At 41.2% G+C, this 14,615-nt stretch overlaps 1 protein-coding gene and 1 non-coding gene across 2 annotated transcripts in view; one reads left to right on the forward strand and one right to left on the reverse strand.

Annotated features, from left to right (window-relative positions):
- Positions 1 to 269: 269 nt before the first annotated feature.
- Positions 270 to 342, reverse strand: TRNAR-ACG (transfer RNA arginine (anticodon ACG)). Its single transcript has one exon. It is a non-coding gene; the product is annotated as a tRNA-Arg (tRNA).
- Positions 343 to 500: 158 nt separating this feature from the next.
- SACM1L (SAC1 like phosphatidylinositide phosphatase) overlaps positions 501 to 14,615 on the forward strand; it is a 29,453-nt gene continuing 15,338 nt past the window's right edge. Inside the window, exons 1-5 of the mRNA XM_036402811.1 lie at positions 501 to 661; positions 8,577 to 8,674; positions 10,288 to 10,362; positions 12,262 to 12,389; positions 13,384 to 13,533. Of these exons, the coding sequence (XP_036258704.1) occupies positions 603 to 661; positions 8,577 to 8,674; positions 10,288 to 10,362; positions 12,262 to 12,389; positions 13,384 to 13,533 (510 nt within the window). The 5' untranslated portion in view covers positions 501 to 602. The remainder of the gene's footprint in view (positions 662 to 8,576; positions 8,675 to 10,287; positions 10,363 to 12,261; positions 12,390 to 13,383; positions 13,534 to 14,615) is intronic.

Raw genomic sequence — 14,615 nt, forward strand, 5'->3', positions numbered from 1 at the left:
TGCCCCAGGTTTGGTCCTTGCCAAACCCCATAGCCTGCAGGATCAGGAAGGTTGGCCAGGTGGACAGCAGCTGTCCCTGAGCTGGGGGGCTGCCAAGGGCAGGAAGCCCTGTAACACCACCCAACCCTGGGAGGTTTGGAGACTCCCACATTGAGGGCAAAGATGTGGCAGCGGTGGGCATATAAGAAGTGGGGGAACCTGTAGGCAGCGTCCTCAGCTGAAAGCAGAAAAAAAAAAATTACTACGAAAAGGAGTGAAAAAGGAGCAGCCGAGCCAGCCAGGAGTCGAACCTAGAATCTTCTGATCCGTAGTCAGACGCGTTATCCATTGCGCCACTGGCCCTGCTCGAAAGCTGCTCCTGCCCCCGCATACTTCAACATAATTCTCTGGCGCCGCCTCAGCCAACGGTGGCGCTGGCGAGCCCGCCCGGCTCCGCCCTTCCCTGCCATAGGCGGCGCCCCGCCCTGGCCTCGCCAGCGCGCCCGTGGAGGTTTGTCCCGAGCGGGGCCCCGTCGCTCCGGCCCAGGGACGCGTCAGTCGGGCAGGGAGGGAGCGGCCGGGTCGGAGCGGAGCCCGCGGCCGGGGACAGCCCGAGGGGACGGATGGCGACGGCGGCACCGGTGGGAACCACGGCAGCGGCGGCCTACGCCAGCCTGAAGCTGTGAGTGACCCGCTGGGACGGGGGTGGCGCGGCTCTGGCACCTGCCGAAGAGGAGGGAAAGGGAAGGGAGGAGCCGCCGGTGGAGCGACGGTCACCCGTCCCCTGCTGTCCCCTGCCCTCCCCCGGCCTGTCCTCTGCCCTTGCTGCCCATCTCGGCCCCCTCGCTTCCCCGGGTGACCGCGAAGGGCTTGGCCTGAAGTGGTGGCTGCGTGCGGGCGGAGGACGGCGAGGGAGGACTTTGGCCGCGGACGCGGCTCCCCTGTCGCCGTCCATCCCACGGCGCTGCGGGCGGCTCCCGTGTCTGTCTGTCTCGCTGCCCTCCCGCGTGTCCCGGAGGTCAATGCCTGCGGGGCTTCCCTTGCCTGCGCTGTTCGCTGCTTGTGGCGACTCCCTCTCTGGAGCCATCCCAAACCCACCTGGCCGCGTTCCTGTGTCACCTGCTCCGGGTGACCGTGCCTTGGCAGGGGCGTCGGGCCAGGTGATCTCCGGAGATGCCTCCGGCCCTGACAGCTCTGGGATTCTGCCTTGCTGCTGCTGAGGGGCTCGGGCACTGCTGTCAGGCTGTGGGTGTGCCGCGCCGCTTGCCAGCACAAGGTTCCCTAGGCGTGCTTGTCCATCGCTCTCTCGTCACACAAATCTGCTTTTTTTGTCGTGTGCGATAGTTTGGATGCCAGTCGATGACTAAACTTTGAGGGCTTTGAACTTTCGGGACTCTCCTGTGCAGTGCCGGCTGTGACTTCTCCAGATAAATTCTTCTAACTACCCAGTGTAATTTTATTATTAAAATAAATTTTTTTTAGGGGAGACTGTAACCCTTTGAACGTGTGTGTATGCCAGATGTTTGTTTGCTGCCTTTAATAGAGCAGCAGAAGTTGCATAACCGAAAGCAGTGCAAAATTAACGCTGCAAGAGGCATCTCCATTATAAACCTTCACACTGGTTCAAACTCCCGAGGATATTGCTCTGAGCATGAGACTCTTCATGACTGTCTGAAGCCAAAAGTGAAGTGTCTTTGTGTGTCCTAAAGGCATTCCCAGGCTTTTGACCTCTAAACAGTAGCTGGAAACTCCATGATTGAGTTACCAATGCCCTTTTCAGGCAGCAATATCTGAAAGTGACTCTTAAGCCTGATTTAACTGTACTTTATGCTCTGTTAAGTTTCATTTGACAGTCATCTTTTGAATTCAGAGCAAACAGATCTTTTGGAGGTCTGTATAAACAGTTTGCCATAATGCTGTTATGTGTTTCAAAGTCACCAGGCTTCTTATTTTAGTTAGGTAGGTATGTGAGGGTACACCGACCCTGGAGATAATTGAGTATTGCTGAAGAGTAACATCATCAGTGATAGCAGAAAGACTTTACTTGGCAGAAAGCTTTCTTCTTTTTTTTTTCCTTCTCTTGTCACCTTAGCAGTATTTGTCTTTCTTTACACTGATCTTGTGATCTTTTTGGCTGCAGAGGAGTAAAGGTGAGTTGTGTGAGTAGCAGTTGTGTGACTTGTAGTGCCCAGTTGCTCTTACTGAGGATTCTTTCAAGTAAAAAGCACTTTTCTGGATACAGGCTAGTAAAGAATTCTCTCATTCAAAGTTTAATCTTGGCTAAAAGTAAGCTTTGATCTTTTTAGAACAAGGCTGTCTCAGATGTAGTTTAACATGAGTTTTTTCATCAATATGAAAACAGAACTGTTTTGTGCTCTGAAAAATGAGCTTATTTTCTTGTCATTACACCAAGTTGTGATAATGGCTGCAGCCTTGCTACCAACCATTTGAAGATAAGGGCCATAACTTGTGTGATGAGTCAAACCTACCAGCTTGTCAAGGTCAAAGGAGAATGTTCTCATGAAAAATCCAGGCTAGACTTCAGTTTGGGGATTTAGTGGTGGCACTGTTTGGGTTTGGATTTTTGACTGATTACTCACTCTCAGGATGATAAGGTCAGATTCTGCAGCTGTACCTTTTCTGGGTAGTCTGCTGGCCCTGTATGGAGCTTCCCTGATTGCCATGCTCTTCAGGGTCCTGTTCTGTACATCCAGTCACAGGTTCTAGCTCTCAAAACAAACCTCTTGTATTCTCCACCTTATCAAAAGCAGTGGTTCACACCTTTTGTGCTTTGACCAGTGTCATCAGTCAAGTTCAGGTGGTAACAGTGAAAGTGCTGATGTTTGGCATTTGTGCTGCTTGTGGAACTTTCTGAGTTACAGCAACAGTTATTGGGAAAACTATGAACCTGAAAACTGCTATCCACAGTTGTCACCTCTGACGTTGCTATATTTAATGAACTTCTTCTGGTAGCCTCAGGAATAAATTGTAAAATTCAAACAGCTATTGCAGGTATTGCATCCACAACTGGCAATGGAGTTGCCAGTCTGGTTAATATATAAAACTGATTGTTAAAGGTTGTCTGCAGAATAGAGAAAATTCTGACTGTTGTTTTGGCTCAGTTAAAATAACTTTTTTCCTCTTTGTGCTTGGAAGAAGGCTTACCTTGCTGATAGCCTTCTCAGTATCCTGTGGGTCCATGACCCTAGCTGTGTGTCAGATTTAACTCCTCCTGCCCATAGTTATGTTGCCTCACATGCTTTGTGAAAGTACTTGTTGGTCTTTGGTAGCCACTGCACTTGAACACAGTGCCCTCCACTCGTGTGTGTGTTTGGGGGAGGTCTGAAAGGGCATTTGGGTTTGAAGAACACTTATAGGAAGGGATTTTTAGCTATTCTTTCTTCCTTCTCCATCTAAGTAGCTGTCATGGTAAAGCTCAGGGATGTTGGTTGAGCAGGACATTAACTTACACAGTAAATTATTTTCATCTAGAGTGAAACTTCAGTAGAAACAGACACTATGTAGCCTTTAATACATGTCTTTTCTTTGTTGTTTTTAAATGGTATTTCCATTAGGTTTCTAAACCCTGGGGTTTTTCTCCCTGCAACAACTACTGCTGTATGAGAGATGTTCCAATTCCTTGAGCTGTTTCTGCTCAAGGAGTAATATTTATGGGAGACATATAATTAGCACACCTGCTCACCTAGAAAATCTGGAATCTCTGGAGCGCTGAAACCACCTGTGTGTTCGCTCTGTTACTTAACATACTGTTGGGACTCTGCATAAACTAACATCTTGTATCTCACTGCAGAGCAGTTTGCTGTGCTCAAGATCCTAAATGCATCTCTGTGCAGTACAGGGTGTGCTTCTGGGTTGCTTTATTACGGTATTCAGAGGCTGACATCAAAGAGTTTCCTGCATTAGGGCAATGTTAAGTATTTATGGTGAAATAATCAATTACTGAAGTAAGGATTTGGCTGTTGAGGCCTACAAGGCTTAAGTGATATTGAGTGAAGTACTATCTTTAGTGGCCATTAGAGCATGCTGGGTCCTCTTTCATGCTGTATCTGAGCACAGGAATATTCCTGTGTGTAAGATCAGCCTAATTAAAATGTGGGATGCAACTGTGCATCATCTGTATGATACACAGTGCTGCTTTATAGTGTAACTAAGGAAGTGAAACTTCACAACAAATACATAAACAAAAGAAATACTATCTCACAACTGTAAATGAGTCTGACTTTACATTTGATGTAAGCAGACAGTGGTTTGTTCTTTTTTTGTTTTGTTTTTTTAATGTTTCTGTTATGTTAGGAATCAATACTTTTTCCCTGCAACTTTGAATTGTAGGAATGAATCTACTGAGTTGCATTATCTCTTGCATCAATCTACATAGTTTCAGTTGCAGCAGACTATCAAAATGAAATTCAAGTCACCTTCAGTAATATTTGAAATGGGAATTTGGTTATTGCAGTTCTTCAATACTTCCTCTCTTGAGTAATGTGAGTTACAGTAAAAATGTAAAATATTTGCGCTTATCGCATCCTTTCTTCTTTAGCAGTACTGAGAAATAGTTCATTATAATGGTGGTCAGTTTTCCTTTAATTAAAAAAAAGGAAATAGAAGGACTCAGAACTTAACAACATGTCAAATCATCACAAAATTTAAGGGAAGCAAGATGGTGATGAAGCAAGGTGGTGAGAGCTCTTGATGTGTTGTATGGTTCTAGACAGCAGTGACAGTGTAGCTGAGGAGAAGGCAGGCTCCACTGTCACATATGAAGTTTATACAAAACCAAAATGTGGCTGGGTGTATGAAAACCAGTTCATAACTACAGACACTGTGGGCTTCTATGAAATATTGCTTTCCCAATTGTTATTTTTTATACAATACTGTCACTTGGACTTTCATCTGTCCTTATTTCATTAAAAAAATAGAATTAATATGCAGGTTTTTTCTTCACCATTTACTATCTCCCTGTCAGATGATCAAAATTAGCATGTGTGCTGTCTAAACTTGTGATAGACGTACAGGCTTGCTGGTGAGCAGAGTTTGGAGATGAAATTATTCTTGCATGCAATGTTCATCAGTTTCCTTTCTGAAAGACAAGTGAGAGGAAATCATCTTGACTCTAACAATTTTACGACAGAAAAATTCATTTAAGTGTGAATGAGACTACTAGCTAGTTCTGGTAATAGGTGAAGTTGGAAATCACCACTCGGGCTGGAACTGCTTGGAGTCTTGGCCTCTTCCTCAACTATATTTTAGGAAATGTTGAATTTGAACTTCTTGCACAAATGAGGCAAGGATTAAGTGAATCATCTTTCTGTTGAAGATTTTGTAGAGCACTAATTATTCCACTTCTTCTGAAGCACAAATTCAGTATTTTGCAGGGCCTTAGGCTTTCCAGATTGTGTTGCACAGCTTTATTTAAGGCAGTTTTTAAAGGTGACCTCAAGAGTGTAGTATTTGTTCAGGTTCTGTCAACTTTGTAGATTGGTAATTTCATTTCCTCTTACCCCTGATTCCCCTCTCACTCAAGAGTCAACATTTCTGTTTCAGACTGCTGCAAGATGCTGAAGCCTTTTTGGTCCATTGAGCTGAAAGCAGGGGTGACTTGCCTTACATTCTTCATGACACTTTTGTCACCAAATTTGGTCCTGGAGAGAACCATGGGAAGAGGACTTTGAATAAATGTGAAACATACATTTCTAGTTTTGCTTAAACTATAGACATTGTGTAAAAGGAAATGAAGATGATAAAGTTGTTAAAAGCAATGGTAGTGGCAGGAAATAACTTGGTCTAGGATTTATTTGAGAGAGAGAAATACTGGGATGTGATCTAGCAAAGCAGGACATATGACACACATGGAGAGACCAGCATGATTTGCAGTGGCAGCCCTAATTCTCTGTTTTCTTTTCAGTTTGGGGATATTGAGATAAGACTTCTTGTTCTTCAGGGAGAAATTGTTATTCTTGCATGTGATAAAGAAAACATTTGTAATATGACAATTATTTGAGATTTGTAAGCTTCTCAGTTGGTTAAAAACAGGCTTTAACCAATATGCATGTGAATCTCTGTTCTGAGACTGTAGTAGTGTCATTGCTATGTTGCACTTTATAATGTAAGGAGCAGCTTTTAAAAATATTATCATGGATGGAAATGCTTTTTGTGCTCTGTACAGTCAGTGTAGATGTCTTGTCTGTGATGTGCTCTTCATACAGGGTATTCAAAAACTGAAACTGCAGTTCTCAACACTTTGTTTATGACTTGATAAGTTAAGGTGTTTTTTCAACTTATTTTGCTTGAAATGCTCAGATGAGTAAGAGTCCATAAGCATCTGTGTTAATGACACAACAGATCCAATATTAAACTTCATAGAGTCTCTTCCCAATTGTTGTTTTAGCTGGAATCTTGTGTGTGAACTGGCATCCCAGAGAAAGATGAGCATTCAACTAAAGCTGCTTCTCTTCTTCTTCCACAAGCTTCTCTTGTGGAAATAATGTGTCCTGCTGCCTCCTGCCAGTTAGCAGTAGGTTTCTGACTGCATCTTAAATGGTACATCCTCTTTTCTTTTTAGATTCTTTAACAAAGTGAGGGTTTGTAGATGGCTTTAAGCTTGTCTTGCCCCTGTTCTATCTGTGTAAGCTTCTTTGCTTTTTGCCATGAAGACAGCTTCCATTATTGCTGTGAAACTCCCCTAAAGAGCTGGGGGTGCATGTGCACTTCATCAAAAACAGAAGCAATGGAGGTAAAATAGGTGTTTTAAGGCTTCAGTGTTCAGTGAACTGCATGTTTATATTTCTTACTCTGATGGTTTTATTTTCAAAGATTAAGCATTTAATATGTGTACATGAAAGATTTAAGGATGCTGATTTACAAAGGAAATACTGTAGATATGTTTCCCATTTTAGGACCCATAGACTATAATGAAATTAAATTATCTAATGAATGAACGCATTGCTTTACAGTTGGTTGTATTATGTTGTTTGGTGGATTTTTTCAGTTCAGTATTTGCTTTCCTCAAACCTTCAACATGGGTGTTATTAGCACCCTGTTCTAACCAGCATCACCCTGCTCTGTTGTGGTGCTCCAAGGGCTGCAGATGGATCTCTGCTCTGCCATGGACCTCCCTGGGCTGCAGAGGGACAGCTTTGCCTCACTGGCCTTCACCAGGGGCTGCAGGGGAATCTCTGCTCCAGCTCCTGGGGCACCTTCTGCCCCTTGTTCTGCACTGACCTTGGTGTCTGCAGGGTTGTTCCTGTCACATGTTCTTTCTCTTCTCTCCTGCTGCTTGGTTGTGGTGAGCATTTTCCCCTTCTTAAATATGTTATCCCAGAAGTGCTGCCACTGCCACTGATGGGTTGGTGTTGGCCAGCAGTGGGTCTGTCTTGGAGCTGGCTGAGATTGGCTCTGTCAGACACAGGAGGCTTCCAGCAGCTTCTCACAGGAGCCAGTTCTGTAGTGGCCCCCCTCACCCTGCTACCAAAACCTGGCCATCATACTCCTCTGATCTAAATTAGGATTCTAATTCAGCTTTCTGAAGGATTAAAAAAATAAAAGATGCGTAGAAATGCAAGAGCTATTTAGGGAGAAGGAGCCTAAAAATACCTACCCGGTTACCAGAACAAGAATTTTAAAACTCTGACCCCATGTCTTGTCAAGCCTTACAGTGATTTTTCTTAGTTTAAGAGTCAAGAACAATAGTTTAAGAGTGTTTGGGGTGTTTTGTTTGTTTCCTGAGCATTTCCTGTGTATGGCTACAAGCCACTTCTGCATAACCCTCCTATCAATGCACAGTATAACATGTCTGGCTTCTTGCAAGTACCACAATGGGAGTGTTTTTAAGGAGCACTTCTAAAAAGTGTTTATGACTAGCATTAGGTTTTGTGCTGGTTTTGGGGGGAAGGAAGGGAAAGATGGCAATGAGGTGTGAACAGGAAGTCGATGTGTGACTTGTCTGTCTGGTGCAGGGGTACATGTTAATGCCATGTGTGTTATGTAGACCTGGCTAACTCATCTGGGAAATGGTAGTGTTCAGACTCCTGCTTCAATAAATTAGTGTGCCACTTGAACTTTTCCATTTCTTCTGTGTTGTTTCCAGTGGATTCTTGCAATACTTACAACACTAATGTGAAACAGGTGTGTTTACAATTTCGTACATTGCATTTCTGTTTATTAGACTTGCATTAGGGATGTGGTCTGATCTGTTAGGAAGTTTTTTGGTTTAAAAACTTCTGATTTTGTGTTGGGTTTTGGCTTATCAGATATGGTTCAAGCTTACAGGAATCAGAGTGGGCCACTACATACACAAATTTACTTTCATGTCTTTACGTAATAGTAATAAAAAAGGATTAAGATCGTTGAGCAGGCTGCGAATTTTGCAATAATTGATGAGCTGGACTTGCTTTTTTTTTTGCTTTTTTGCGCACTGGCAGCATCAGTGGCTGTTGGGGAGCAATCCAGTGAGAATTTTGTTATTTTGCAGCTGAAATAAGGTGTAAAATTGATTGCTCTGTCTTCAGGTGATGAAGAATAAACAAACCCAAAGTAAGTTCTGCTAAATGAATTCCTTTTTCCTCTCTCTTCCCTTAAAGGCATATAACGCCAGAGAAGTTCTATGTGGAAGCCTGTGATGATGGAGCAGATGATGTGCTTGCCATTGACAGAGTCTCCACAGAAGTCACTCTTACAGGTGACTCTCCTCACCAGTATTTCTCAATACAGTCTTCTCTGTCCTTTTTGTCTGTTTTGCTCTAGGAGTCCAAGAAGATCTTCACGACATTACTGAGATAATACTGACATAATTGTTTTTACTTTGTTACTGTTTAAAACAGTGCTTTGCATTCTGTTCTGCAGAGCTTTGTTTCAAATGCCTTTTGGCTGCGGGTTTGATGCTGAGGGTTCCCAGGGTGATAGTGCTTGCCTGTTCTTTGGTAAGACTGTCCGTCACAACAGGGGAAGCTGACTCATCCAGGCTGGTTGGGGTTGGTGCTAGAAGTTCAAGATCAAACAGGGAAAGGATTGAACACTGGCATTCTTCAGCTTTTGCAAATTGTCCCAGTGCTGTCTTTTATATAAAACTGAAACCTGACTTTTCATAAAGTCTCCAGAAATAGCAACAGTAAAAAACTTCTTACTAGAAATTTTCATTCTGTATTGTAAATCCAGATTCAAATGTCAGTGGGAAGAGTCTTAAGCCTGTTGATGTCTTGAAAATTTTAGTTACGTTTTTAAAAGAGTATGAAACAAAGAACTTTGATTAAATAACAGTAAAATGAAGGCACTGGGTGACTTTCCTTTTGATACTTCAGGAGTTTGGTAACACAGTATTACTGATCTCCAAACAGACAGAAATGCTACAATAATAGTAATATAAAAGCAGTCATTGTCTCTCTTTTTTAAGGCTTCTTTTATATTTCATGTAAGAGCAGTGTGCCCATCCCACTGATACTTTTGGTATCATAGTAAATTATTTCAATTTCTCCTTCAAAACTGTCCCTTTGAAACTGTCAAGATAGTTATCCCAAGTCTTTTGTCAGTATACATCTCTCTTACTGCTGCTCTTTTATCAGATGAACCTGCAAGGTGTTTAAAGCAAAAGAGGATTCCAGAATTACCTTTCTCAGTTTTCTGAGTTCTGGGAAAATGCTTCATTCTGGGGGATGGTTTGAGTTGCTTTCAATTTCTCTAAAATCCCTTCTGTTGTTTTAGAAATATAGATAGATTAAACTTAGACATGGTAAGACTTTTAATTGAGATTTGGATACTTTTTGGCTCTCTTGGTGTATTGTTTGGAATACTGTGTCCCTTGCCACGTGTATGCTGCTGTTGGTAGTTTTGCAGAGACAGCTTAGGTCTTCTGAGACAGAAATTGACTAGGGCTCAGAAGATGCAAACAGACCTGGGAGGCACAAGCACTTGTGGTTTGGTTATCCTTCATGTCTTGATGGCTTCAAAACAAAGCTTCTGGAAGCTGGCAGGACAGTACATTATTGAGGAATCTACTTGCTATGCTATCATGAAAATAAGCTTGAATTTATTTAATGGAATGACTACTTTGATTAAACATGAGAAATTGGTTAGATGGTGGGTTAGAATCCCACATCCTCCTCCCAAAGCTCCATCAGGCTTTGAAATTCTGATGCTTTGTTTCTTATACTTAAATGTATTTATATACTTATAAATATACTGTAGCAAAACTTGATTTGACAAGGAGGGCTGGAGAAACCTTGTTCTAATTGTGTTCCAATACAGTCATGAAAGAAGCAGTCTGAAATTCTGATGTTATTTTCTTCTGCTTTTCAGTTAAAAAAGATGTTCCCCCTTCAGCTGTTACAAGGCCTATATTTGGTATTTTGGGAACAATCCGATTGGTGGCAGGTAAGGAGAACAGAACTCTGCTCTTTAAAAATACTTAGACAAAATAGATTGCTGAAGAAGCTTTAAAGGCAAAAATAGTATTTGCAAATATCTGAGGATGCACTTTCATCAGTATGATAGGCTTTCCATGTGGCCTCTAGAGGATGGAGGCATCCACATCTTCTTTATCATGAATGTGTGTGTAACTCTTAAACCAGGAGGTGCTCTAAAGGTTGGGTTAACTGGTAGTTGTTTGAGTTGTAAGGAATGCATTTCAAATGAGTGCAAAGAAGCTCATCTACTTATTCTTTGTAACTATTTTAATCTCAGCTGCAGGATTTGATGCAACAGTCAAGTGTGTGTTGTGAAGCTTGATCAATAATCATGGTACACAAATAGCTGAGAGTGACTGGAGGATAGACAAGTAGATGCAGCTGTTCAAGTAATGATTGTGTTGCAGCTGCCCTACAAATACAAAGAAAATCCAGCTTGAAAAGGGCAAGGGCAGACTGGAACAATTCTAAGTTCAGAGAGTTCCAGGATAATATAAGAATAAGTTGTCCAGTTTTTCTAAGTGTCTCAGTGGTTAGGTCTAAGCAGCCAGTGTCATGAATACACCTGATTCATAAAGTGTAAGCTTTTGGGAGAGTAAGCATTGCTGCTCCAACAATCCTTTTTGTAGAATTTGGTAGAGTTTGAGACTGAAATACTCTGAAAAATGATGTAATAAGCAGTATACATACTGAATAAAATCCCCATATGTAGAAGGGATTAAAGATCACTCACTGCAGTATTCCCAACTGAAGCAAGGGTCATTGTGTTGAATGCAGTGACTTCTACAGGATCTTAAAACTGCTGAATTTTCTATGCTCATATTCTAAAGAATTGTGGTCTTGCAGACTAAGAGCAATGTAATGGATACATGTGTCTTAGGGACTCCACGAGTGCTGACTGTTTAAAAACTGAACTGCCCCAAAGGGGAATTGTCATCACTTACAGGCTTGGTAGCGATTACTTTTCATCTGCCTGAATATTAAATAAAATATAGAATATGTTAAGTCTCTTAAAAGCTTGGGGTTTTTTCATTCTGTCCCCCAGAGCTTTGCACTGAGCGTTAGCATACAGCTGTCAAAGTAAAGATGTTATTAGTTAAATTAAATGTTCAGCTAAGTGTTATTAGGCAGTTCACTGCTGTGAGCTGTAAAACTGACCCTGTGTCTAGCAATGCAGCATCTTTAACAAATATAAATATTCTTTGCCTATTGCAGTATTAAGAGTAAAATTTTTCTTCAAAAACAAGGTGATACTAAAATATGCTGTGCTTAGAAATATGGTTGTGTTGTGTTCACCAGCGAGTGTAAATTAATTGCTCTGAGTGAACTGTCCATGATTATGGGTGGGTTTTTTGCTTCATGCAGTCAGGGAAACAGCACACTTCCTGGCTTAAATGATAAAAGAACCCCAAATCTTTGTACAGTTTTGAATCTGTTAGGAGTAATATTTTTTCATGATAAGTCAAATAGTCTTTTTTGCTTTTGAAGCATACTTCCTTTCATGTATTTTGGGCTTACTCTGTGCTTTTCAAACCACATTTAAGAGCATTGGCCTCTTTCTGAGTTGGCAAACCTGAAGATTTTCAGACTGTCACTGATCAGAAGTAAGAGTAGGTGACACTTTATGTTGTCTGCTTTTTTTAAAGTTCCTTAAACTTAGTGAGCAGCTCAAGATCTCTGAGCATAGAGAAGTGGGTAGCTTAGAAAGTACATTTTTCTTTTGCTCCAGCCCTGTGTGTTTTGCTACTCTTAAGAACACAAAGTCCTGTTGGTTTCAGTTTTCTGATATAGGTATAGGCTGCTTTTCTTAATACATGCAGTTTTTTGGTTTTTTTTTTTTTTTAACTTTGTTCTTTCTGATTTACAGGCACGTATCTTATTGTAATAACAAAAAAGAAAAAAGTAGGTGAGATTTTTGGTCATGCAATCTGGAAAGCAACAGACTTTGACATCCTCTCCTACAAAAAGACCATGCTGCATTTAACTGATATTCAGGTAGGTATGTTGATTATGGGAGTGTGGAGCCTGCCTTTTGCAGCTTTCTCAAAATTATCTGATTTTGTGGATTCCCACATGAGGAAGCTATGAATTCTTTTTTTTTAAGAAGCTCTTTGAACAATACCTCTTTTCTGATTTGTTCACGTTACTAGAATGGCTTTAATATTTGGGTATGGATGTATATAAAATCAAGGTGATAAAAAGTATATAAAATTCAAGGTGATAAACTCACATGGTGCAATTTAGAATATCATTGCAGTTTATGGATGTGCATTTTTGCTTCTATTATATGGTATACCCTTCCTAATGCTTCTGTTAAGTCTTTCTCAGAGGTTTACTCTTCTGACAGCCCTTACAATAAACTGCATAGCTGTCACCTTATCTGTCTTGCTTTCTTTATGGAATTGTTCAATTACTTAGTTACTCAGTAGGGAAAATTTGACTTTTACCTTTTTTGAGGGAGAGATAGGTGGAAGATTTTTTTAAAACAGATGTGTAGTGGATTGATAAAGAGCAGGTTAGGGTGTCTAACCAATGGAGCTGGAAGGGAATTTGATGCTTTTTCAGGAAAGGAATGAGGTTGAACCAGAACATAGATTATAACTTTTCTTTTGTCTTACCATCTTGTTTTTTGGGTTTTTTTTGACTGAATAGTTTTCAGGGAAACTAACAGCTTCCCTTTTGCTTGGAAATTGTTAGGGTTCGTTTAATATCAGTAGCTATTTGCCTCACAGGAATACTGTTTCTCTGCTCTCTACTGTTGTTGCAGAATTTGGTTGCAGTGTGCTAGCTGCAAGTTACCAGTGAGCTGGTATCAGAATTGCACTGTCATGCTTTCCTTCTTGTGTGGTAATCTCTGGATGATGTCATGTATTGCTAGAGCACTAGCAAAATTCATCTCATCACTTCAAAAAGTAGTGGTAGCTTACAAGAGTAAAATATTTTGATAGCAGTATTTGACAGCTCTTTTGTTCTTTCCTCATCTCAACAGTTGCAGGACAATAAAGTATTTTTATCAATGCTTAACCATGTCTTGAGCGTGGACGGGTTTTACTTCTCAACAACCTACGACCTAACACACACCCTGCAGCGGCTGGCCAACACAAGTCCAGAGTTCCAGGAAATGAGCCTTCTAGAGAGGGTAAGCATTTGAGTTTGCTTCGTGTCTGTGTCTTGCAAATTGTCAGTCAGTTTGATGCAGATGATGTTTAAATGATGCTGGTGTTTTATCCAAGCTGTTAGGGGTTGTGTCTGAGCACACTGGTCCACACAAGTCTCGTAGCTTGTGAGCAGCACAACGTTCTAGGGATCTGTTCTGATCTCCTGTCACACTTCCAGATCAGCAGTTGGAAGTACTTCCTAAAGTGTACTTTAAACTGATTTTGAAAAATCCAAAAGAAATTAAATTTTGCCTCTCATATTGAACATTTCTAATTATAAGAAGGAGCTAAGTATTTTGGGCAATTGAGAGAAAGCAAGTAATTCCTTTGAGCGGGGGGGAGGAATTCAAAGTGGAATAAGTTGTACTTGTGTTCATATTCTTTTCCAAGGTAACTTGGGATAGACCTGCAGGTTTTATGGCTGTCAGTCTTGGGATGTTGTATTCTTTCTAAAGTATTCCAATTCTTTGTGTGAAGCGTGAATTTAGTATGCTGTTTTTGTCTTAAAGAAAGCAGCCAAATGCAATTTGAACTTGAAATTTTCTTGTGTATGTATTGATGGGGTTTTGGTTTGGTTTGGTTTTTTAATATTGGAAAAACTACTTACATTTGGGGATTGTTTTGCATGATCAAAGGCTGCTCGGGCAGTGCTCTTGCCAGGGAGAGCAAGGACAAAAGGATTGGTTTGCCTTAAAATTGTGTTACCTCAGAAGGTTGTTTAAAAGGCAAAGTACAGTAAAAAACATCAGTTACAAGTAAATTCAGATATCATATGGTTAATTGCAGTGTAATTTCATATGCACATGACTGCAGTATAATGGCTTATCAAAAGGACAATGGCAATTTTGAACCTCTCCAGTTTTCCTCTGCAAGAGAAGTCTGGTTTGTGTTTGGAGTGTGGGTGTTTTTGTTTGATATTTGTGTTTGTTTTTTATAACAGTACTGGTAGAAGGAAACAACCATGGTGTAGGGCACCAATGCATTATGTTCTGCAGCTCAGTTGTCAGTGGTTTAGAAGTGTCATGCAACACCCTTAAGAGTAGCTAAAAGAATAGCTCTCTCC

This window comes from Molothrus ater, chromosome 1, assembly GCF_012460135.2.
Source record: "Molothrus ater isolate BHLD 08-10-18 breed brown headed cowbird chromosome 1, BPBGC_Mater_1.1, whole genome shotgun sequence".
NCBI lineage: Eukaryota > Metazoa > Chordata > Aves > Passeriformes > Icteridae > Molothrus > Molothrus ater.